This window comes from Delphinus delphis, chromosome 10 (assembly GCF_949987515.2).
Source record: "Delphinus delphis chromosome 10, mDelDel1.2, whole genome shotgun sequence".
Lineage (NCBI taxonomy): Eukaryota > Metazoa > Chordata > Mammalia > Artiodactyla > Delphinidae > Delphinus > Delphinus delphis.
The window spans coordinates 61762792-61787125 of NC_082692.2; the positions used below are offsets into that span (position 1 = coordinate 61762792).

Here is a 24334-nt window from a genome sequence, read left to right on the forward strand (position 1 = left end):
ATATAAACAGCTCATACAACTCAACAGCAACAAACAAACAAACAAGCTGCTTAAAAAATGGGCAGAAGACCTGAATAAATAGATCTCTAAAGAGGACAGGCAGATGACCAACAGGCACGTGAAAATATGCTCAACATCACTAATCATCAGAGAAATGCAAATCAAAACTACAATATCACCTGTAAGACTGGCTATCATCGAAAACAATACAAATAACAAATGTTAACAAGGATGTGGAGAAAAGGGAACACTTGTGCACTGTTGGTGGGAATGTAAATTGGTGAAACCACTGTGGAAAACAGTATGGAGGTTTCTCAAAAAACTAAAAATATAACTACCATATGACCCACCAATTCCACTCCTGGATATATATCTGAAAGAAACAAAAACATTGATTCAAAAAGTTACCGCAGGGCTTCCCTGGTGGCGCAGTGGTTGAGAGTCCGCCTGCTGATGCAGGGGACACGGGTTCGTGCCCCGGTCTGGGAAGATCCCACATGCCGCGGAGCGGCTGGGCCCGTGAGCCATGGCCGCTGAGCCTGCGTGTCCGGAGCCTGTGCTCCTCAACGGGAGAGGCCACAACAGTGAGAGGCCCGCGTACCGCAAAAAAAAAAATAAATAAATAAAAAGTTACCACAAGGTTCAAAGCAGTGCTATTTACAATAGCCAAGACATAGAAGCAAACTAAATGTACGTCAACAGGTGAATGGATAAAGAAGATGTGGTATATATACACAATGGAATATTACTCAGCCATAAAAAAGAACTTTTGCCATTTGCAACAACATGGATGGGTATTATGCTAAGTGAAATAAGTCAGACAGAGAAAGACAAATACTGTATGATATCACTTCTATGTGGAATCTAAAAAATACAAAAAACCAGTAAATATAACAAAAAAGAAGCAGACTCACAGATATAGAGAACAAATTAGTGGTTACCAGTGGGAGAGGGAAAAGATGAGGGGCGATATAGGAGTAAGTTATTAAAGGTACAAACTGTTCTGTATAAAATAAGCTACAAGGATATATTGTACAACACAGGGAATATAGCCAATATTTTATAATAATTATAAATGGAGTATAACCTTTAAAATTTTTCAGTCATATATTGTAACATATAATATTGTACATCAACCATACTTCAATCAAAAAAATTTTTTTAATTAAAAAAAAAAAAAGAGAGCCCACAGGATGATGATTTTCCCCTGTGGTGGCGTGTTCCCAGAAGGACACTCTTGGTCTCTACTCAACCTCCTCAGCAAGCTCGTAAAAATGTTCCAGATGGAGCCTGGCCTGCCCACCAGATGAACCTCCTCAGCAGTTAAGTAAACATCCAGGAGTGTCAGCTCTGGGTCTGAAGAGGAGAAAATATTCCAAACGAATCTGATGCATAAGAAAGGCTGAGGGTCTGGACCCTCAGGTTCAGGAGGAGCCAGTGGGGTTTCTTTTTCCTGGTAGGACGCAATTTTGAGTTCTGTGTGGATATAGAGGCGTCCTGAAGGCAGAGTTCTTAAGCTGGAGGTTTGCGGAGGCAGCAGTGATACCCACTTTAGGCTCATGCAGACAAGAATGGTTGATGCCTGGTAAGGGGGCAACAGCCTAAACCAGCACCTCTTGCAGGGAGTGTGTGACTTGGGCCTTTTGGGCCTGGTCTCCCTGGGTGACACATGAGCTGTGATCTATAAACAAACTCACGAATGCCCCAAAATGAATGTACCAGGACTACGGCTCCCCAGCAGGTAGAGACCCAGGCACATGCTCTGTAAGGACTCAGCTAAGGCCCACGGAGCAAGAGCAGGAGGTCCCCCTGCTCCCTGCATCTCAGACATAGAAAGTCGGAGGTGCTGCAGCTTATGCAAATGTGTCCTCCTCAGAGATGGCCAGACAACTCTCTCATCAGTGGTTTCACATCTTTTTAGTGCAGCCCACAATAGGAAATACACTTCTGTTGCATATGAGCGCGCGCGCGCACACCCGCCCCACTCCCCCCGGAAGTTTCATGAAACAATATGTATTTTACAAGGTGTAATGCATTATTTTTTATTTCTTTAAAAAAATTCTGTTGCAAACCAATACACTGATCTCACACATCATGAACAGTTGTGTACATGGTCTGAAAGTACAGCTTCAACAGAGCTAACATTCCCTAAAGCCATACAATGTGCCAGACACCATCCTAACATTTACATTCATTTCTCTCTTTGAATCCTCACAGCAATTTTGTGATTTAGATTATCTCCCTGATTTTACAGATGAGAAAATTGAGGCTTAAGTAAATTACTGCCTAAGGTCACACAGGAAGGAAGTAGCTGAGCAGGGATTTGAACCAAAGACCAAGGCCAGGGCCCAAGGCCCCATCACCCCATGACCTCAGCTGCAGAAATTCAGGGCATCCTTTATGTCCATGTCAGAGCACGTTGTCTTCCCCCCGAAGGTTTTTGCAAACCCTATTCTGCAACGCTTTTCATAATTCCTTGGATCGGCGTCATCAGCTCCCGTGTGCGCAGATGAGGGATCCCTGGGACTCAACTCAGTTTTGCTAGGGTAATCACGAGGCTCAAGTCATTAACGATTTTTTCTTGAGAAAGCGGGGTGGGGGAATGAAGTCTTTGGTTTGGGAGAGTAGACTCGTCAGTGGCTTGTTTTTGTTTCACTGTGAATCCTTTATCCTTTGTTAGGTGATTCTCAGGCAGATATGTATTTAAAAGATACAAGAAAAAGCCACATGGGTGTTGAGGTCCACAGATGGAAACCAAAGGCCAGGACGTTCATGTGCGTGGCCGCGCCAGGCTCTAATCACTCACTGGCCACCGCTCCCACTGGGAGGACCCTGGCTTCACTCTGTCTCCTTTTGGGATGGTTCTTCCAGAAACCAGCTGGCCAGATAAGATGTGGAGAAAGATTGCTGGACAGACTAACAGTTTGGCTCTCCTTCTAACAAATACTTTCCTTGTTTTCTCAGCATTCATTGGCTGGGGAGGCCGCTGGTTATGAGGGAAGAGGGGCTCACAGTGGGCACAGCCCACCCAGCACCACACTGAGCCCCGCAGCACACAGGATCGCTTAATCAGCAGGCCTTTGGGCGACCCCTGCAAGCCCCAAGTGGATCCTCAGACTTGAACATGCGTCACCATCAATGGGAGGGCTGTGAAAATCCAGATCGCTGCTGCCCCACCCCCTCAGAGTTTCTGATTCAGCAGGTCTGGAATGGAGCCTGAGAATCTGCATCTCTAATAAGTCCCCAGGTGATGAGGATGTTGCTGGTCTGTGGACCACACTTTGAGGTGCACTGCCTCAGTACATCCTCAGCAAGAAGATTCGCAAGAGGGAATCCAGTAAAATCTTCTTCTCTTCACGTATCTTTGACAACTAAGGTCCCCTTTAAGGTTGGAACCCCTCACTTCTACTGGCTGGCTCACCCTGGAGGCTTATGCACTACAAGTTTTCAAGTGAGAAAAACGTAAAAACCATTGGCCTAGTTGGGAGAGCCCAGCCCAGCCTCTCAGAGTCTGGGGTTTCTGTGTGATGCCAACCTCACGTTAAGTGTTTAATAAACATTGTTTAACCTACCTCATCAGGAAGGTGGATTATTTATTTATCTATCTATTTATTTATTTATGGCTGTGTTGGGTCTTCATTTCTGTGTGAGGGCTTTCTCTAGTTGCGGCGAGCGGGGGCCACTCTTCATCGCGGTGTGTGGGCCTCTCACTGTCGCGGCCTCTCTTGTGGAGCACAGGCTCCAGACGCGCAGGCTCAGTAGTTGTGGCTCATGGGCCTAGTTGCTCTGCGGCATGTGGGATCTTCCCAGAACAGGGCTCGAACCCGTGTCCCCTGCATTGGCAGGCAGATTCTCAACCACTGCGCCAGGGAAGCCCCCAGGAAGTTGGATTTTAAAAGCTGGTAACTCAACATGTCTCACTTTGGGTTCTTCCAAGGAAAAAGTATTACAAAGATGAAATGGTATGATTAAAAGGAGACGTAGCACATACATTTCTACCCGAATCCACTTTGTGCATGACGTCACCAAGCCCATGCAAATATGCGTAGATTTGTTTGCTCCTAAGCCTTTTGCATGGTCAGTCTGGTTGCTACGAACACAAACAGGAAGTTGACAGGCAGGAAGGAGTCACCTAATCCAACTGGCCAAGTCACCTTCCTCTTTATTTTTCCTTTCAACTCCTCAAGAGCCCACATTCTGAAAGACTGTGGCTACTACTGTCTCATTTTCCCATGCACACACCATTCAGTGCTGTCAGGATTCCTGTGCCGAAGCAAAAGGCTAGGGCTGCCTTTGTGTAGAGGTGTCCTCCTTCATCAGACGTCTGGGAATACTGAGGAGGGCTCAGGGATGCCTGTTTCTTCCTGTCACTATGCTGCAGAAGACAGCCACACTCCTTAGTCATTGTGCTCCTGGCAAAACGTTCTCCATCTCAACAAGATGAAATAGGAAGAACACAGAGAATTTTGAGCTATTCCTATGTTCTGAGTATAGCATTTCACTCTGGCTTGAGAACTGGGGAAAATTCGTTCTTTCAGCCAAAGGGCTCATAAAAACCCAGACAAAATCATACAGGATGTCGGAAGGAGACTTTCCCTCTGGGAAAGATATACGTGGTATGCTTAGGTATAAATGATGAGTTTCTATTTTTAGGATTTGAAAAAAATTCAATACATCTTCAGCACTATCTACTGTATTCCTTAGAAATTCCATGGGAGGAAGAACCAACTTGGGTCACTTTAAAAAATGCCCTTGAAGATGGGGTATTTTGAGGCATCCAAATACTTAAAAATATTCCCTGAGTCCTACTCTCTCTTCTGAAAGCACATGGGAAACAAATGCTATAAAGGAGATTTAAAAGCAGCACTAAAAAAAAAAGCCCATATCACAGCCTTGACCATGGCGTAAATAGCACAGCAGAGGCAGGTCGAAGTTAATTGCCTTAGGAAAGGTCACAGGGTTCCTTGGTTAAACATCCGAGGCATGGTGAAGAGCTCCTCAAAGCGATGTCCCAGGGCGTGTGTGGAAGCTTCCAGTGATTTCCTCTGGCTTGACTTTGCCTTCTGCTGGGTGGGCAGAAGAAAATGGGTCTCTCTCCCAGGCCCAACCCTAGAAGCAAACTCCACAGACCTGATGAGTTTTTCTGTAGCAACTGGGAGCCCACAAGCATAAGAGAAGGGACCCAGGCAGCACAAAGAGCCAGAGGAGAGAGGCCCGGTGGGGGCACCTTGTCCAAGATGGGGCTGTAAACGTCCTTTAGCGGCAACACAATAGAAACCTCATTCAAGAGAGGAAGCATGCATACATGTCCTTTAAAAGCAATGAAAGAAATGCCCAAACACAGCACACTCACGTTGACTGGACAATCGGCTCTCCCTGAGGGGTAACACTGTGAGAGATGGGAGCTCAGCCAGAACAGGTTTTGGAAAAATTTTATTGCGTTTTGTTTCCATGTGGAAGCACTGACAGAATTGAAAAGAGGCAGCATGTTCCACTTACTTTTCTGAAAGATCACATAGCTAGATGAAGTCTCTCCTCACCCAGGGCTGATTTAATAAACCTCACCCCAAACCCACCCCAAGCAAAAGATAAAAAAAGGTTTGTGGTGATCGCTTAAAAAAACAAATCCATGTTGAGATGGTATTCGGATTTGCGACCTCTGCATTTGATGCGTACTCCCTGTCCCCTCACCTCCCGCCACTGTCTTCAGGCCCTTCCTCCTTCAAATGAGACTCAACACACAAGTATGCAAATGGAAAGAAAAGCTAGTCAGTTTCAGCGCCACAGGCTTAGGTGTGTCTGCCGATTCCAGTGGATGGATGGCCATCTCTCAACTTTAAAATGTTTGGCTGTAATGTTGCCCTTGCATCACGGTCAGCCCACGCAGGATAATGGTCTCCCAGGTTAAAATACAGACAAGACATGGGTATGTGCACATTTATGGGTCTAAAATGTCAGAAAGTAAACCCACTGCAGGGATTTACAAAATGAGGAAGAAGGGGTTGACGGTGGAGCTGAGGCTGTTTCACTTGGCAGTAACACTGCTTAACCGACACCTCGCTAGGAGAGGGAGGGAGGTGGGGAGGTCAGAGAAGAAGCAAACGTTATTGAGGGAAATGTAGTTCGCCTGAAGCTGGGTCATTTTCTTCTTCCTTTGATTGTATAAGGCATTTTGAACCGGAAAAACTTCTTCACATTCTTCCAAATAATCATAGTTGGAATATAACTGGTGATTCAGAATACAAATAAGACCCCTTTCATCTCCATCCCCCACCCCACAAGTCATTCTACACACCCAGAGCCCATAACGTACAAGGCAGGAAACTGATTTTGTGAATTAGGAGGCGAATCGTGTTCACATGGGGGATGAGGCCACTGTGTCAAGGACCCTTTTAAGGGCTCCATCCCTGATCCTGGCCCTCTCAGGTCACAAGGAGTAAGCATCCATCTTCGGTGAGGTTTTAACTCCCATTTGGGCGCTCGCCACTGCCTCCTGGGCAGTGGGAGGTCATGGGCCCTCCTGGCTCTCCTATGCGTCCCAAACAGGTGTCCGGGCCGGTCCATCCACGCACAAGTGTCACGACTCAGTTAGTACAAGGGGGCATGGCCTGGAGACAGCGCCCTCCACATTAGTCATGCCAGACAGACAGCAGAGAGGAAACCAGAGATCAGAGAAGTGATTTTAAAAAGGAAAAAAGAAAAGCAGCTTCGGTCACCAAAAAAATAGAAAGGATGATCTTTTAAAAATAAAACATGGGGACATTTTTTTTTCTCTGCAATGTTCAGCCATTTTACTTGAGACATTAAAAAAAATGTTTTAGACTTGTTTTGCTTTTTCGGTTTAAACGTTCATGAGAACGGATTGGATGGTAGTGCTGGGATGTGGTTTGTGTCTGAGTGGCAATGCTGGTCAGGGGTCCTTCAGACCACATACTGGTACGGGTCTGCCTTCCCTTGGTCTGGCGTGGCAAAGGGGCTGGCCCAGCCTAGAGAAAAGGGGTGGCCAAAAACGGCTTTCATGTTCATCCATTTTGTTTTTTTAGCCCATCTTCTCTCTTCCTTTTTCAATTGTTCTATTCCCTGAAAACAAGAACAATCATACTTTCAGTCAAGCACTTTACTGCTGTGGTTTTGGGGGAGAGATATCCATTAGCTTGAGGTGAATGGAGTAAATGCTTCCTTATTTTAAAGCCATGAAGCTCATCTACATAGTACATTTTTCTTCTCTTTCTCTCATAAAAAGTGCTAAAGAAAAAAATCATAATTTTTTTTGGGGGGGTGGGCATATAGGCACACATGTATAAGTCCCTCCAGGAAGGAAGGGACAAATGAGCAAAGTCAGCAGGCCCCTAAGCCACTGTTCCTAGTTGTGCAATCCAGTGTTTTGTTAAGTGAGTCCTTGCTGGGTCTGCAGAGGCGCTTCAGGCCTGGTTCTGAGCTGTGTGTGCGGGAGCACTGTGAAGGCTGGGGCGCAGGAAGCCTCAGCTGGTGGGGAGCTTGAGATCACGATAGCCAAGGACGGCCATTAATTTGGGAACGGTTCATGGTAAGTCTGAAGCTACTATGACCACTTTGCAGACAAAAAAAAGAACCAAGTCAAAGGACCAGCTCTGGTGCTGTTACGCCCCCCAGCCTGGGAGGCCAAGGAGCGCCCTGCTTAGCAGGACTGGCGAGGCACAGTGGAGGAGGTGGAACAGGAGGGAGAGGTCACTACAGAGGAGGAAGGAGAGGGATTAGTATAGGTTAGAAGGGCCGCACGGACAGACCGCTCAGCCTCAGCCTCAGCCCCGGCAAAGGCCTTCCTGTGCTCCTTTGGGGAGAAGTGTGACCCAAGGCCACCTCAGCAGTTGTCACAGAGCCCGCACGACCCCCTGGCCAAGTCTCGCAAGAAAAATGTGGCCTGGGGGAGCAGGCTGATCCCTCCCTTTTCCCTTCTCCTGAAGGAGCTGGTCAGCGGGTGGGGCCGGAGGACAGGGGAGAAGCAGCCTGGCAGGAGCCTGGCCAGGGGCCTGTCTGCTGTGGTCTCTGTGAGGTAGAGGCGCAAGGGTGGGGCCTGAGGGGACAGCCCAGTCTGAGTCTGGGCGGTGGGAGGTCATGGGCCCTCCTGGCTCTCCTATGCATCCCAAACAGGTGTCTGGGTCCGACACCTAGGTTCACAGCCTAGGGCCCTGGGACAATAGAGGCCAAGGGCAAGATGCCCCTTCCCATGAGCTGCAGGTCCTTGGCTTCTTTCTCCTTTCCTTTCAATGTGACTCCCTTTAGGAATACCCTTGAGGGGGAAGAACAACTAGGACCAGGGCCATGAGAGTTTTCCTTCTAGCTCCCCCAGACCATGGCTTGTGTGGCCTGGCGGGGTGTCCCAACAGCGGGTAGGGCCAGATAGTCACCTCTGGGTTCCCTGCAGGTCTTATGCAGAGAAGTTTGTCACATTTACTGCATGGATACACAGCTGGATCTACACCACTGGCTACTATTTTTACAGACACTCTTTTATAATGATATGAATGCTTATAAAAGAAAAAAGGTGCTGAGAGGCACCCAACCTTCTAAACCATGGGGAATTGCCGCAGATCCAAATGGTGGTGCCTTGGCAGCCGGCAGCATCGTCCTTCTCCACATGCTGAATTTCCACACCCACAGGAATGGGGCCTCAGCAGCAGCAGCAACAACTGAGTCTTCCTACGAGCCTCCATCTAAGGCTGACTACCCAATCGGCCGAAGTTCCCCCAAAGAACTCTAGACGATTGTTGAGAGCTGCTACCTGAAGGGGACTTTGGGAAGCCAGGAGGAACTCATGACCTCACCCCAGAGCTAAGGGCTGCCCTTCCTCCTGGGGCCCCTTACCCAGACCCCAAACCCAAACAGGGAAGAAATGCCCACATCACAGCCACGGACTGACCACCTGGAGGCTTCTGGACACCTTAGGAAGGTTGAGAGGTAGTGGCAGTGGCACCAGGGGTATGGGCTCCAGCTTGGCTGGGCCAGCAGCTTCAAAGCTCCCAGAGAAGGAGCTGTGAGCAGGGCGGAAGGTGGGGGCAGGTAGAAGGCAGCAGATGAGGACCAGAGCCGGGTCTTGCTGCCCACTGCTCTGGGGGCTCAAGCTGAGTTGTCTCCTGACTCCATCCTCAGGACCTGTTCGTGAAGGCACCTTCTCTGGGAAGCCGACCCTGTCTGTGCCACCTGGGTCAGGGTGGCCTTTGTCCACCACCTGTCTCCAAGCCTGTGGCCACTGGATGGGAAGGGCATCCCAGTGCCTAGCAGAATGCCCGACCCAGAGCCGTGTATAAGACAGAACCATCACGGGAAGGTGGAAGGGCTCGTAACAAAAGGGAACCCTTTGCCGAGGCTGCGGGGCCCCATTCCTGGTGTGATGTGAGTGCCAGTCCCAAGTGGGGAGGAAGAAGATCCCGAGTCACTGCAAATGGAGGAATGTGCCCTGCACACCCAGGGCCTGGCCGCTGGGCTCCCAGGTCTGGCCTGCAAGCAGCCCTCCCCCCACCCCAGCTGTGGAGGCAGATGGTGAGCAGGCTGCCCACTTGCTTACCGTCTCATCCGTGCAGATGGAGTGTACCTGGGTCCCAAACATGACTGATGTGAAAATGAGGAAGAGCAGCCCCTCGAAGCACAGGAGGATGAGGAGGATCACTGTGGTGGGTGGCGAGAAGGAGCTGCACTCTGAAAGAGAAGGGACACGTGGGGCTCAGGGCTGCCCCTCGCCACCCCCAGGGCTCCTCTCTGGCTTCGAGGCCATGGCAGGGGCCGTCCTCTCCCACACCTGGCTGCACCAGCTCTCCCTCAGGAAAGCCCTCCTCAGCAGGCTGGACCTTGCCGGCTTCCCCTCCCTCACACACACCACTCCCTGCTCTCCGTCCCTCTTCCTGGACAGCACGGGTGTCTGCATCCTGGTGCCAAGCACAGTACCCAGCACATTCTGGAAGGACCAGAAGGACTCAGAGCTGAGGCACGAAGGCCTGATGACACCACAGGGAGACCTTCCTCTCCTCAGAGAGCAAAATGCAGGTTGCACAGGTGGAGGGGCCTCAGTCCAGGCCTGGTTTGGCCGTGGGTTTTCTGGGCATTCCTGTGCCTCTATCTGCTCACGGGTGAGAGGAAAATCCAGGTCTGGAGGATCACTCAGTGGCTGTGGGAGCTACAGCTCGGCAGGGGGCAGTCTAAGTGCTGGGGCTTGGCCTGACCCAGTAAGCCCCACGGGGAAGGCCCGCTCTCAGGAGCATCTGCGTCCCTGAGACAGTCTGTCCTGAAGCTGGGGAGCTGACAGAAGAGCCACCTGGCCCAGAGCAGACACTTTCACTCCCCTGGCCCCTACTACGACCTCACCCTGACCTGGGTGTGACCCGAGGCAAGTCCTTGTCCCTCTCCAGGCCTCTACTCCCTCCACTGTAGAGCAGTGAGGTTTGACCAGATGTGTGGTTTTGTTTTAGGCAGCAGAATCCTTTGTCTGAGTAGTGTCTCAGTCAGAAACACAGCCCACTGAAAAGCAGAGGTGCTGAGGGAGCTGGTGGGGGGTGAGCAGGCAGAAGACCCCTTCTCTGGCTCTTCACCATCAAGGCAGCTTCTCAGGAGAGCCCTGGACCACCTTGGGAGACAGGGGCCCCACTTGTGGCACTGGTCCAGGCCCCTTGGTTGGCACTCACTACCCAAGGACTCCTGCCCTTGCCAACAGCTGCCGGGCCTGTCACACCCGGGCCGTGGCCCATGTTTCTGGCTCTTCCAGTGCTCTGGCCTGTTTTCCTGACAGAAGGGGTCTGGTCCTGCAGGGCAGAGCTGGGCTTCACTGGGCTTTGGGAATTCAGGGAGTAAGTGCCCCCTCCAAGCTGCCCTGCTAGCTCCCTCACAGGAATGTCAGGAGAGGAAAAGGACATAAATCTGGAATGAGCTTAGAGACACACCAGCACTGAATGGGTAGCAGGGTGAGAGCATCTTGTCTAAATGCCGTATCTCCCCACATCTTCCTCAGAACTTAACACCTCCACATGACTTCCCTTCTTGGTTCCTTGCTGGGCAGGGTGTGGTTAGGGTGGCCCAGCAGCCTGACGGGCTGGCCCTGGGTGGCCACAGCTGGGGCAGGTACCTGCCTGGCTTCTGGGCTGGTCAGGGTGGTGGGCAGGACAAGGCAGACAGGGTGGGCATGGATCCTGTACCAACTCCTGACTATGAACTCTCACTAACATCCTGACCTTCCCCTCTCTAGCTTGGGCTGGAACTGTGGCAGTCACGAAAATGGGGAGACATGGTGTTATGGACTAAATTGTAAACCACCCCCTGAAATTCACATGCCAAAGCCCTAACCCCCAAAGTGATATTATTTGGAGCCAGGGCCCTTGGGAGGTAATGAGGGTTGGAAGAGGTCATGAGGGTAGGGCCCTCGTGATAGGATTAGTTCTCTTATGAAAAGAGACACCAGAGAGCTTGCTTTTCTCTCTCTGCCATGTGAGGACACAAGAGGAGAGGGCCGTCTGCAAGCCAGGAAAAGGGTCCTCACCAGGAATGGAATTGGTTGGTACCGTGATCTTGGACTTTCCAGCCTCCCAGACTGTGAGGAATAAATGTTTTAGCCTCCCAGTCTATGGTATCTTGTTATGGCAGCCTGAGGTGACTAATACCCACGGGATTTCTCTTTCCCTAGATGAGGTCAAGCCAGGCAGAGATGGGGGCAGGACCGGGGAGATACACTAAGTCCCCTACATACAAACCTTCAAGTTGCGAACTTTCAAAGATGTGAACATGTGTTTGCATGTCCAATTACGTTAGTTGGATTATGTTAGTTGGGTACCTAGGCTAACGTTGTTGGACTTTACGAACAAATTGGACTTATGAACGCACTCTCAGAACGGAACCTGTTCGTATATAGCGGACTTACTGTAGAAGGGGGGCAGATGCAAACTACAGAGGCAGGGAAAGCCTCAATATCTGGTTGGGAGCTAAAGATACTGTCCTTTTCACAGCCTCACAAGTTCTGGGGGAAATAATAGCAAGAAAAAGCTTAAGAAGTCAGTATGTGCAGGAAGAGCAAAACTCCTAAAAAATGATGAAATGAAGGGGGGAACCAATCAATGGAAAAAGAATGAAAATATGATGTTTCTGCTCAAGATGTGTCTCACAGATGTATGTGTGAGAGATGGAGCCCAGCAGGTGGCCTCTCTTAATTCCTCCAGTATCTGTAGTAGTCTTCCCCTTATCCTTGGTTTTGCTTTCTGCAGTTTCATTTACCTGTAGTCAACCTCAGTGCAAAAATATTAAACGGAAAATTCCAGAAATAAACAATCCATCGGTTTTAAAGTACAAACTGTTCTGAGTAGCACGATGAAATCTCACGCCATCTTGCTCTGTCCACCTGGGACGTGAACCATCGCTTTGTCCAGCATATCCATGCTGCATATGCTACCTACTACCTCGGTTACCAAATCAACTACTGTGGTATCACAGTGCTTGTGTTCAAGTAACCCTTATTCTACTTAATAATGGCCCCAAAATGCAAGAGCAGTGATGCTGGCAATTCAGATACTTTCTTACTGTGCCTAATTTATAAATTAAACTTCATCATAGGTATGTATGTATAGGAAAAAACATGGTATATATAGGGTTCTGTACTATCTGAGGTTTCAGGCATTCCACTGGGGGTCTTGGAACATATCCCCTGCAGATAAGGTGGGACTACTGTACTAAAAATTGTTTTCTTATAACTTATTTTTATTCTTCTTTAAAAAAATTTAAATTTTATTTATTTTTTCAGCATCTATATTTTTCCCTCAGGATTTATGCAATCTTGTGGTTGGAGTTCCTTCCTCAGCATTTGCACTTTTTTTTTCTTTTTTTTGTGGTACGGTACGCGGGCCCCTCACTGTTGTGGCCTCTCCCGTTGCGGAGCACAGGCTCCGGACGCGCAGGCTCAGCAGCCATGGCTCACGGGCGGAGACCGGGGCACAAACCCGCATCCCCTGCATCAGCAGGCGGCCTCTCAACCACTGCGCCACCAGGGAAGCCCGCATTTGCACATTTAAATGAGATACTTCAAAAGCAGGAAGAATTTGTCTACAATCTTAACGTAAATTGGTGATTAAGCAGTTAAAAAAAACAACCATCACACACACACACACACACACACACACACACACACACACACGCACACACACACACAAAAGATTAACGAAAACCGTCCATGTCCTAGCCAGAAAGTTAAAAATGGATTTCTGCAAGGTTGGAATAAAATGACCTTCAATTAAAGCTCCTCACTTAAAGACATGGAAGCAAAAGCTCTCTCTGCAGGCACAGCTCCACTCCAGGGAATGCACCGCCCTGCTGGGGGCCTGCATTTTCCCTGGGCTCACTCAGGCTAGAGGGTCTGTCCAACTCACTACATTACCTGTAGAACTGACTTTAAGGGGCTGCTTTTTTTCATGAAGAGATATTTGGGCCTCTGCTGTTTCTTCCCTGATAGGTCCATGGGCTTGCAGGAGATCTAATAAAATGAGGTTGGCCCCTGGTACCAAGACGGAAACAAAGAGCCCACCCTGCTTGGGTCATGCGTCCCCCTGCAGCAAGGAGGGAAGCCCTGGCACATACTCACTTGTCCAGTCTTCTTCAAAGCAATGCAGGAAGTGGAATCCCACCATGATGAGGGCGTGCAAGGAAATGAGAGCTATGTACATCTGAAACAGGAAAGCAGTGCAGACGCCATTGTTGTGAGAACCTTCTGGCCGTGAAGGCTCCCGGGACGGGGTGCTCGGAACCTCCCATTCAGGAACACTTAGGCTGAGGGCTGAGCAGGAGGGGGGCCAGAGAGGCACCTGGTGATTTCTCCACTGGTCCCCCGCCCCCAGCCCTGGGTCTGAGGTGAGCGGCCATTCACTGGTAGCGTGTGGGACAAGAACAGAAACAAGCACGTGTCACCAGGTGTGACCTGGGCTGCCCTGGGGGCTCCAGGCTGGCTGCTGCTCCTCACTTGAAAGGTCAGGGCGCTGACTGCCATTGGCCCCTCCAGCCCTCAGGCTAGATACACTCCGCCTACCTGCAGCTAAGGGAGGGTTGTCGCCTTCTTTAGCTACTTAGGTCGGACACCAGGCATAGAGGCCCAGAACACGGCCCTTGCTTATAGCTAATCAACTTGAGTCAATTTTCTAGATGCTTAAGTGAAGGGCACAGGAACGGGCACTTGTTGAACCAAGGAGAGCTCTGGCAGAAAGGCGGAGGTCTGCGTGGCCAGGCACTATTCTGAACAGCAGCAAAGAACACTGTGAGTGCTGACAATTCGAAGGAACAGAGCTCTCCATTGCTTCACAGAGGGTGGGGCAGAATTCGGAAGCTGACTTACTGTAAACAGGACGAAGTACTTCTGGTTGTTCTCGCCAACACAGTTATTGACCCAGGGACAGTGGTGGTCCATCTTCCGAATGCACCGCTTACAAACACTGAAAGAGCCGCAAGGCAGATCTTTAGGGGGGTCCTCACGGAGGCGGGAGGGTCGAGGGGACTCAAAACCCATGCTCCTGCACCACTCCTGGCAAGTGGCCTCTAGGGCGCCACCCAATGTTTTGCTGCATGTGTGTTGCAAGGGGCTTGGAAGGCAGGGCCAGGACCTCCAGGGTCACAATCATTCCAAACAAGGGGACAGTTATCCACCTCCAAGGCCCCTTATCTTGTTTCACATAAAAACAGTCTGGAACGACATGGCTGAGAAAGAGACTGCTCTCCTGAGGTAACAGTGGGCTGAAAATGTGGTTTACTGAGAGGACAGAAAGAAGTAGCACTTTCAAAAACTTGACAGGATGAGATGGGATACAGCTGCTCCTAATTTCCCCCCAAAGACCAAAAACCTGACCGGGGAACCTCCCAGGGTGCGGCTGACGAGAGAGAGCGCTAGAAGAGTTCAGAGTGGGGTCACAAGCAGTGCGTCACATGGCGGCAGGAAGTCCCCCTCTAAGGACCTTGCAGCTCTAAGATAATATCCACTTAGCCCAAAACAGCAGAAAAGTCATTTGAGCTTAAGTGTTGATCAGAAATCCCACTAATTTGCAAATTACTAACTTGTTACTGGGATAATTTTTGGACTGAGATTGTTTGAAGCTTTGTTATTTGATAGCAAATACCTTCCCCACCCCTTTTTGGACCATACAAGAATCTGAAACAAGAGCACAAGGCTAATGGGACCTCAAAAGCAACTACTCCCAAAGCTCAAGTTCAGGAAGACCAATTTGCCAATAGATGGGCTCATTAAAAATTGTTTCTTGGGGCTTCCCTGGTGGTGCAGTGGTTGAGAGTCCGCCTGCCGATGCAGGGGACACGGGTTTGTGCCCCGGTCCGGGAAGATCCCACATGCCGCGGAGCGGCTGGGCCTGTGAGCCATGGCCGCTGAGCCTGTGCTCCGCAACGGGAGAGGCCACAACAGTGAGAGGCCCGTATACCAAAAAAAAAACCAAAAAACAAAAAACTGTTTCATTCTCAATTCATTAAAATAGGCTCCCTAACATTTATCTTGGGGGCAGTATTTGTTCAAAACAGTTTGAAATACTATAAATACAAGCTTGGAAATAATAGAATTATATATATTTTTGACAGTCCCTTAGTTTACACCAGCTTTTCTTTCTAGTAGTTTCCATAACCAACTTTATCTCAGGTTCTTACTAAGGTGGGCTATGGTGGGTGGACTCTGGGGGAAGGGTTGGCTCAGGGGCCTGCTGAAGAGAAGGCTGCCTCGTGCTCACACACAGTGCTCGCTGAGCTCTGGCTGACCCACAGAGAGGGCAGGGATGGCGCAGAAGGAGCTGTTCTGGGCATGGAGGCGAGCTGTTCCCAGACCGCAGACCGGGAAGCACAGACCACTCTGAAGGAGGGCTCACCTGCACCCCAAGGGGGAGGCGTGGGCTTTTCTAAGCATGGCATGAGCTCTGGTGGCAAGGCAGACCTGGGTCCCCCCCTGCCCCCCACAGGACGTGAGTACCGTTATAAGAGAAAGTGAGAACAGATGCTGGCTCAGACGAGTGGTGGGGTCATTCTGGTCTCCACCCTTGTTCTTCCCACAGCTTCAAGGGGTCATGATAACACAGGCATATGGGGAATGGGCACATTTCAGAGATGCTGAACCAGCTCCAGAAATCTCCTTGGGAGCCAGAAAGGCGGGGTAAGAAAAGGACGCATGAAAGGGGCATGGAGGGCAATAAAGAGAAAGCCAGGTACCAGCAACTCCATTACTTGATCAATCAATCTCTCTCTCTCTCTCTCTCTCTCTCTGTATGTTATCGATTTGAATGAATGAATGAAAGAACAGGTAACACTTGTTCCCAGTGTACAATCTTGAAAGTACAGACAAGTAGGCAGTAAAGCTCCCTGCATTCTGGGCCTCAGCCAACACATTCCCACCATGGAACCACCCCCGTAGCCCATGTCTTGTATGTCCTTCCTCAGCTCTGGGGTTTCTTAATCCCCTCCCTCTCTGGGGAGCTCCTGAGGGTAACCACCTCCCTGCTCTGGACTCTTGAGCAGTTTTTCTTCCACTTGTACTTCTTTGTAAAAGGGGTTTCAGGTGGGTGCTCTGAGGCAGTGTTTGCTCAGCAGCAGAGAGGTGCCAAATGGCCTGACGTCCTCTGAAAGCTGTCTAAGAGATTAAGCAAATCTGTCCTTTGCTCTCCCCTCCCAGCCTCTCTGAAGAGGCCAGGTGTGAACCCTGGGAAGCTGGGTTTCACAATGGGCTAAGTTTCACTGGGCAGCCAAATTAGAACACTACTCATCCTTTTAGAAGTAGGCAGGAGTACAGCCCACTGAGAGCTGCAAAAGTTGTCCAGAGTGTTGGTCTCTGAGTTTCCTATTTGCAAAGACAGGAAATGCCAAGATGGCGCCTCTCCCTCCGGCTTACAGAGTTGTTCAGAAGCGGGCTCCTGGGGCAGGTGGTAGTGCACGTGGGTGGTGGAGGTCCATCCATGTATGTGGCTGGAGGCGCTGTTTAGAGGCTAACTGACCCACGGCTCACAAAACACCCAGCCTGAATGGCTCTGGGGCTGGGGCCTGGAGAGCACCAAGGGCAAGGCCTGGTCCCTCAGTGGGCCAAGTGAAGGGTGCTCCAGGCCCCGGGGGTGACTGCCCACACCTGCCTGGCTATTTCATCTCAGGCACCAGCCCTCAGGGGGAGGACGAAAAAATGTGAGCCTTCCACAACCACTGACACCCCACTGGGAATCAGGCACCTCAGAGTCAGTCTTCTTCCCAGTCCCCACAGCACAGTGGGCTCACTGGTGTCCCCTCCCCAGACACAGCAGGGCAGCTCAAGCACAGCAACCAGGGAAGGCTCCCAGAGGGCCCTTTCTCCACTCTTGCCTCCTGGCGAAATCCACCTTCCCTGGGGCTCCTGCCTGCACTCCTCTCTTGTACCAACTCCAGTGTCTCCTGTGCGAGACGCTGTGGACACAGACATGTCCTAAGCATTCAATGGCAGCTGCTAAAAAGACCAAATGTCCTCAATGGAGGTATTTGGGGTGTTCCTACCTTCAGGGTTTCCCAGGCCCCTCCCGTTTTTTTTTGTTGGTTTGTTTTTTTAATTTATTTTTGGCTGTGCGCGGGCTTTCTCTAGTTGCGGCAAGTAGGGGCTATTCTTTGCTGCGGCGTGCGGGCTTCTCATTGCGGTGGCTTCTCTTGTTGCGGATCACAGACTCTAGGTGCGTGGGCTTCAGTAGTTGTGGCACGTGGGCTTCAGTAGTTGCGGCACGTGAGCCCTAGAGCATGCAGGCTTCAGTAGTTGTGGCACACAGGCTCAGTAGTTGTGGCTCGCGGGCTCTAGAGCACAGGGTCAGCAGTTGTGGCGCATGGGCTTAGCTGCTCCGCAGCATGTGGAATCTTCCCGGACCAGGGCTTGAACCCATGTCCCCTGCATTGGCAGGAGGATTCTTAAACACTGCACCACCAAGGAAGTCTGCCCCCCGGCCCCCGCCTTTTTAAATCCTGGTTTTACAAGAGGGAGGATGCTTCTCTCCTTTTCCTCCAGGTTCCCTACCATTTTCAGTCCCCAGAGCACTTCCTTCGCAAGCTTGGAAGAGCCCAACAAGCTCACCGGATCGTGTGTATTCAGGTTCCCTGGGGCTCATGCTCCCTCTCCAGGGAGGTACAAGAGCCCTTCCTTGGCACTCAGCCCCCAAGGAGCAGGCTGAGGTCCTCTTGCCCACCCTAAGTGATGGCCCTGTGACTCTCCCTACAGCGGCACCCACCAAACTGTATCACGGCAGACAAGTGCATCTGCCCTACCTGGGCAGGAGGCCCCTGGGTCAGGGCCATGTCCCATCCACCACTACAGTCCACAGGAAGCCTGGGGCCCCGCTTAGCAAGGGCTGGAGGAGTGAAGGCTCTGACACTATAGATGGGGAACTGGGCTCCACCACCTCAGGCTGGGATGCCACAATAGATGAAGAGAAAAAATCATAGCAAGGAGGTACCAAGGGGACCATGCTCCCCATATAGGTTTTCATCTCACACCTCACTCACTATGATTAAAATTATAAGCAAAAAAGGCATCTATAACATCCTGACCCCAGCTCAGACAATGTGGGGTAAGGCAGTACCCAAACAGGGTAAGGCCAGTGGAAAGAACACATCTCTCAGATCACCACTTTGGGCTCTGGGCAAAGAAACTTAGCTTCTCCAAACCACCCTCTGTAGAACTAGCCCTGCTCTCTCAGGGTTAGAGATGATGTGTGTAAAATGCTTTAAAACCAATGCTAGTGCAATATAAATTTATCAGTATCTGATAAACAAGCTGGCAGGGGCCCTAAGCAGTCCCCAACTGTCTCATCTCAGTGTGTGTGTGTTTGTTGGGAGGTGGGGAGGCGTGTGAGGCTTTGCCAAGGTCAGAGGTCTCCACCGCCTGTGCAAGAAGAACCTAACACATAAGCCTAACACCTTGGCTGTCCCCGTTAGCATGACCCACCCACCCCAAGGATTTCCACAGGCTTCCATGATCCTCAACGCCAGGATGAAAGGAGCCTGCTTGGAAGGAAGACCCAGCCACGTATCACCAGGCTGGAAGGAACACCTACAGGTGCAAGATCAGGGAATATTTGTGGTACCCATCAGAGCTCAGGGAAAAGAGTTTTAAATTCCATGACACTACTGGGAGGAGAGGAAGCAGAGAGCTGGGCACAGACACATGCCCCTTCACCTGAGCAGGAAGACTGACACCAACTTTCTCTAGCAGGGCAGCAGGCCCCTTGGCTCACCCAGTCACAAACCCAGCTCTGTTTGGTGTGCTGGGGATTCTGCTTATCCAAAACCATGGGTCCCCAGATGGCCTGGGCCACCACAAGCCACCACAAAGGAGCAGGTGTCAGCATACATTTCCTGACACAGGAACAGGCTATGCACAGGCATCCTCACTCAAGTTCATCTGAATCAGCAGCTCTTGTTTTGCTCAAGCTGATTTGTTTATTAGCACTCAAGAATACCTCCCTTGGATCATCCTGGGGAGAGAGGTGAGGAGGAGGCGGTGAGGAAAATGCCAGGCGGTGGAGGCTGCCAAGGGCTCAGGGACGAAAGAGAAAAGAACCACTGTGGTCACCCAAGTTCTTTCTATAAAGTTCACACTTCCCTGTTTCTGGTCCAGCCTATGTAAACCCAGCACATCCCCAACGCTCACACATTCCTCCATTAACAGATAGATATTCATACTTAATCCTCACAAGCTAAGGAGGAACAACTCATTTTACAAAGGAGAAAGCTGAGGCTCTGAGAGATGTGGTGCCTGGCCCACAGTCCCCAGTGTGGCAGGGACAGCGCTGCCTTTCCAATGCTGACCTCTCCAACTTCAAGGCAGCAGCCCGCTCCACCACACTGGAGGAATGTGCCTGGAGGAATCACATCACCCAGGGGATGAGAAGAGCTGGGTTCCCGAGCCTCGGGGTGGTAGGAAAAGGCTAGACTGATGCCTCCATCTCAGGCACAAGAAGAAAGCATTGAATTAGTTTCTAATACAGATTTCAGAAACAAGATGACCCAGACACAGAAAACCCCACAGGAGATGGCAGTTCCCATGGTCCCTGCCCAAGCTCCTTGGCCCTCACCCTTGAGAAGTGGCAACTAGCTGGGGAGGTCTCCAGATCGCTCTCTCAGACAGACAGAAAAAGATACACAAAAATATGCATATGGTTATATCAAGTTACACAAGTCATGCCAAACTAGATCTAGTGGAAAGAGCCCCAGACTCGGAGCCAGACACACCAGGAACCAATCCTGTCTCTCGTAGTCACCGGCTGTGTGACCCTGGAGCCGCCACTTAACCGCCTTGAGCCTTAATTCCTCGTCTAGGGAGGGTCATGCCTATGGCAGAGCTATCTCTGGGGGTGAGCATGGGGATGACGATGATGAGACGGGGTGGGCTGAGGTGCCTGAGACACGGCAGGTATTGGGAGCTGACCATGGCATCTGGATGTTCAGACCGACTGCCCTCCTCCAAAAGGTGGGCAGTGCGGCCCGCACAGAAAAGCCACCTTTCAGCTGCTCGGACCTCGCACAAAACCCAGATGCTTCCACAGCCTCAGGACGACGATACCTCCTGACATCAGGAGCCAGTTCATTCCTCCACAGCCCCTCTCCACCCCGAACACACGCTAGTGTGAAAAAGGGACTAAGTGACAGGTTCGTTATTTCTGTAATTTAGCATTTAAAGTTCTCGTCATGATAAAATGCAATATTTAGCTGGAGGTTTTCTTTTGTCAAGAAGACTCAAAACAACAAAGAAATCTGAAAACCAAAAGGGAAAAACCACCACAGATAAAACAGGGAAATGGCTTTTCTGGCTGAACTCTACAACTGTCAGACCTCTAGAAGTTTTGTTTTAAAGAAAAGTCTTTCTTTTCTTTCAAGGACAACCCCCTCATTTCCCTATAAAATTTAAGTGAAATTGCACCTGCCCCTTAAATGTGTCAGGGGCTAGACATTCACAGAATGATTTCCTAAAGCTCTGTCTCACGTGCCCTTAATAAAGTAACAAAGCTGTGCGGCAGGAAGAGCAGGACTCCCCTCCATTTCACAGATTTGGAGACAAGGGTGGAGACAAGCAAGGGCCTGGGCAGGGCCCCCTGGCAAGTGTGGCGAAGCCTAGTGTCCTGAGCCCGAACCAAACACCCTTTCCCACCCTTGCCCTCCTGTGCAGGTGGGGATGGAGAGTCAATGTGGTCACTCCATGCCCAAAGCAGGGCACGTTCAGAAGTCCTGTTGCTGATGGCACCCGTGGAAGGAGGGCGAGGGCGGGGGCACAGGGGGTGAGGAGGGGAGCCCAGGCGGGGGCAGTGTACCTGCAGTGGTGGGCTCGGTCAGGCTTGATGCTGCAGCATTTGGGACACTTGTACACCACCTGCCCAGGCTTCAGCTGTAAACTCTCGATGAATTCTTTAGTGGCATTTCCTTTGGGCACCGCCCCCTGTAAGAAAGAGAGGTGTCAGGGTCAGGCTAGGGGTTCCCTCAGTTCTGACATTCCACAGAGGCGATGGTCATTTGAAAGCAGCAATTCCACACACGGGGACAGGATATTTTCATCCCAACGACATGTGGGTTCTGTTCAGAGTTATGCCAATACCAATAGTAAGTTATTGACAAAGAATTTCCCCAAGGAAAAGTGAATGATTTTCTACACTGGACAGTTACGTTGTTCCCGATGATCCTCTATTTTCATTTTACTGACATGGTTTTCATTGAATGCATCCTTTCCTATGTAAATATTACAGGGAGGATTTGACTCATCAACTACAATTTTGATTTACATTAGATTTCCCAGGGACAGTTTCGGTCTTTGTGAATTTTCATTGGTGAGCAGCACATCTAATAGTCCAGTTTTCCCAGGTCATAATCACAGCTCTGAATGTTATTGGGTTCTGTTTAAACTGGAATCAAGTTTTATTTTATTTTATTTTTTATCAGTACTATTGTTATGGATTGGTAATCTGTGTTTAGTTCTTATGAATCCACAAGCAACTGTAAGCCACTGCCCTAAGATATTCAAGTGCTCTCCACACCAAGATGCTGAAAACCAGATGTGACTCAGGATAATGATCACCTCTGTGGTGGTGAGGAGGCTGGGAGTGGAATGAAGTGGGGGTGGGGCATATAAAGAGGCTAACCTGTCTTTGTAACTTTTTTTTTTAATTTACAAAGCTGGGAGGCGAACACATGAGTGGTCATCATATTATCCTTTACACCCTTTCAACTGTCTTAAGTATTTCATTAAAATTTTTTCTGAAAGTCCAAAAGAGAAGTGGAAAAAAAATACAGCCTGCAAAATATAGTCAGATGCCAGAAGAACCTATCAAAGACCTTTTAAAAGCAAACAAACTTTGGTAGGCAAGGACTACCTGGTACATACAATGCCATTTATGCTATAGTTCTTGACATCAAACAGCCATAAAAGTACACAGCTATTGACATGGGAAACGTCTATGATAGACTGTTAAAGGGAAAAGTAGATTCCCAAACAGTATGTAGACTACAAACCCATTTTGATAAAGATTACACACACACACACACACACACACACACACACACACACACACGTACATGCCAAAGTATTAACGGTTATCTCATGTAGTAAAATCACAGGTAATTTTTAATTTATTAACTATATTTCTTAAATGTTCTAATATGAACATGTGACTTTTGCAAAAAGGAAAAAACGCATTTAAAAAAACAAGCAAAAAAATATACTCAGGAAGGAGCTATGCAAAGTAGGAGTATGACCAACTTTCCTGAATTTTGTAACCGAAGTGCTGTGACTTGTCTCACCTTGAGACATCTGAGGGTCCCCCCTTAAGGCCAGTGAAGGGTCAGGGTCTGGAAGTCTTCACAAAGGTAAGAGAGGGCCCAGATCGCCTAGATGAGTGGATTTTTAAAAGGGGCTTGGGAAGGGCGCTGGCCCAGGCAGAGGGGGAGGTTGCAGAAAAGCCCAGAGGGTCATACTTTAAATTCTCTTTAATGTAAAAAAGTAATTGAGTTTGGGTAACTGTGTGACCTTTTGTGGATCCTGAAGCCAACAGACCGCATCTGGAAGTCACTATTGTCATGTGTACAAGAGAAATGCACTAAGGAACAGCGTTTCCCCAAGGTGATGAAGCAATAGGGCTGTTTTCCTAAATGAAGGTCGTTTTTGGTTTTTTTCAGGTCCAGTTTTTAAGGTCACCACCACCACAATTTGCTGTAAATCTCAGGAGACCCTCCCCATAAAGGGCTACAAGAGCTTTACAGAACCAACGGCAATCAGAGCTCTCATTTGGTCTCCTCATTACTGCCTGTTATTCCAGACCACAGTCAGAGACATTCAACAGCGCAAACTTTCTAAAAGTCCCTCCTCCATGTGACTCCATTTGCACAAATCTCCTGGAAGGCTCATTCCCATCCAGGCAAGACCCCACCTGCCCAGTGAGCCCATCTCGCAGAGCTAGAGACCCACTGGGCCAGCCCCTGAGACTGAGTCCTCCTCCCTCCCTCACTTCCTCCCTCCCTTTCTCTCTCTTTCTTTCTTTCTTTAAAAGAATAGGCTCTTCTGGGCTCATCTCCACAGATTTCAGAACTTACTAGTTCATGGTAAGGGATTTTGTTCTGTATAACTCTTGATAGACGGCTGGGAGTTGGAAGGCCTGCTGAGACATTTTTGCCACTGCTGTCACGTGTGCACTAAGAAACACTCACTACCTCCACCCCTACCCCTGTTCCTATATCTCACAGGGATGGCTTGAAGCTTCCACATTACTGCACCCCGGGAGAACAAAACATACTGATTTCTTCCTCATTTCCAAAGTAATATTTGTTCATGATTTTTAAAAATGTATAGAGAAGAGAAAATTAAAAGGGAAGAATGCACCCTCTGATTCGATCATCCAAAGATTAGTACTATTAACATTCTGGAGTATAGTTTTCCAGTCTTTTCTCCTTGTAGGCTAAAAACACTTAAAACAATCTATACATCCATAAAAATGCTCATATGCTTCTAAAACATATATTTGGTCCCACAGTGGAATCCATTTGAATCTGGGGGCAGGAGGCGTGACATAGCTCCATCAACCATTCCCCTCAGTGGCTAGCCCAAACTTCCAGTACCTTCCTCGACCTCTGCCCAGTACCTTTTCTATGTCAGAGGAAACGGAGGCTGCCAGGGTAACCCCCTCCTTACTCCTCCTCTCGCTCCTCCCATCCCTGGACTCACGGGGACCCACTGTGTGGAGGACGAGGGGCTCTCAGGGGCTCATACTTCTACCTCAGAGCTTTCCCTTCAGGCTCTTAGCAGACTCCATGCTCTCCTTCCTTCACAGCTAAGTTTCTCCAAGTTGTGTACATTTGCTGTCTCTGCTCA

At 49.6% G+C, this 24334-nt stretch overlaps 1 protein-coding gene across 2 annotated transcripts in view; it reads right to left on the reverse strand.

Annotated features, from left to right (window-relative positions):
• ZDHHC3 (zinc finger DHHC-type palmitoyltransferase 3) overlaps positions 1–24334 on the reverse strand; it is a 56194-nt gene that overhangs the window by 7451 nt on the left and 24409 nt on the right. Inside the window, exons 3-7 of one of the 2 annotated variants that reach the window (XM_060022324.1) lie at positions 21291–21415; positions 14333–14429; positions 13589–13670; positions 9545–9675; positions 5418–7080 (exon numbers count right to left, since the gene is read on the reverse strand). In XM_060022324.1, coding sequence (XP_059878307.1) covers positions 6922–7080; positions 9545–9675; positions 13589–13670; positions 14333–14429; positions 21291–21415 — 594 coding nt within the window. In that variant the 3' untranslated portion in view covers positions 5418–6921. Of the gene's footprint in view, positions 1–5417; positions 7081–9544; positions 9676–13588; positions 13671–14332; positions 14430–21290; positions 21416–24334 lie in introns of those variants that run through there. The other variant, XM_060022323.2, reaches the window with a different exon arrangement.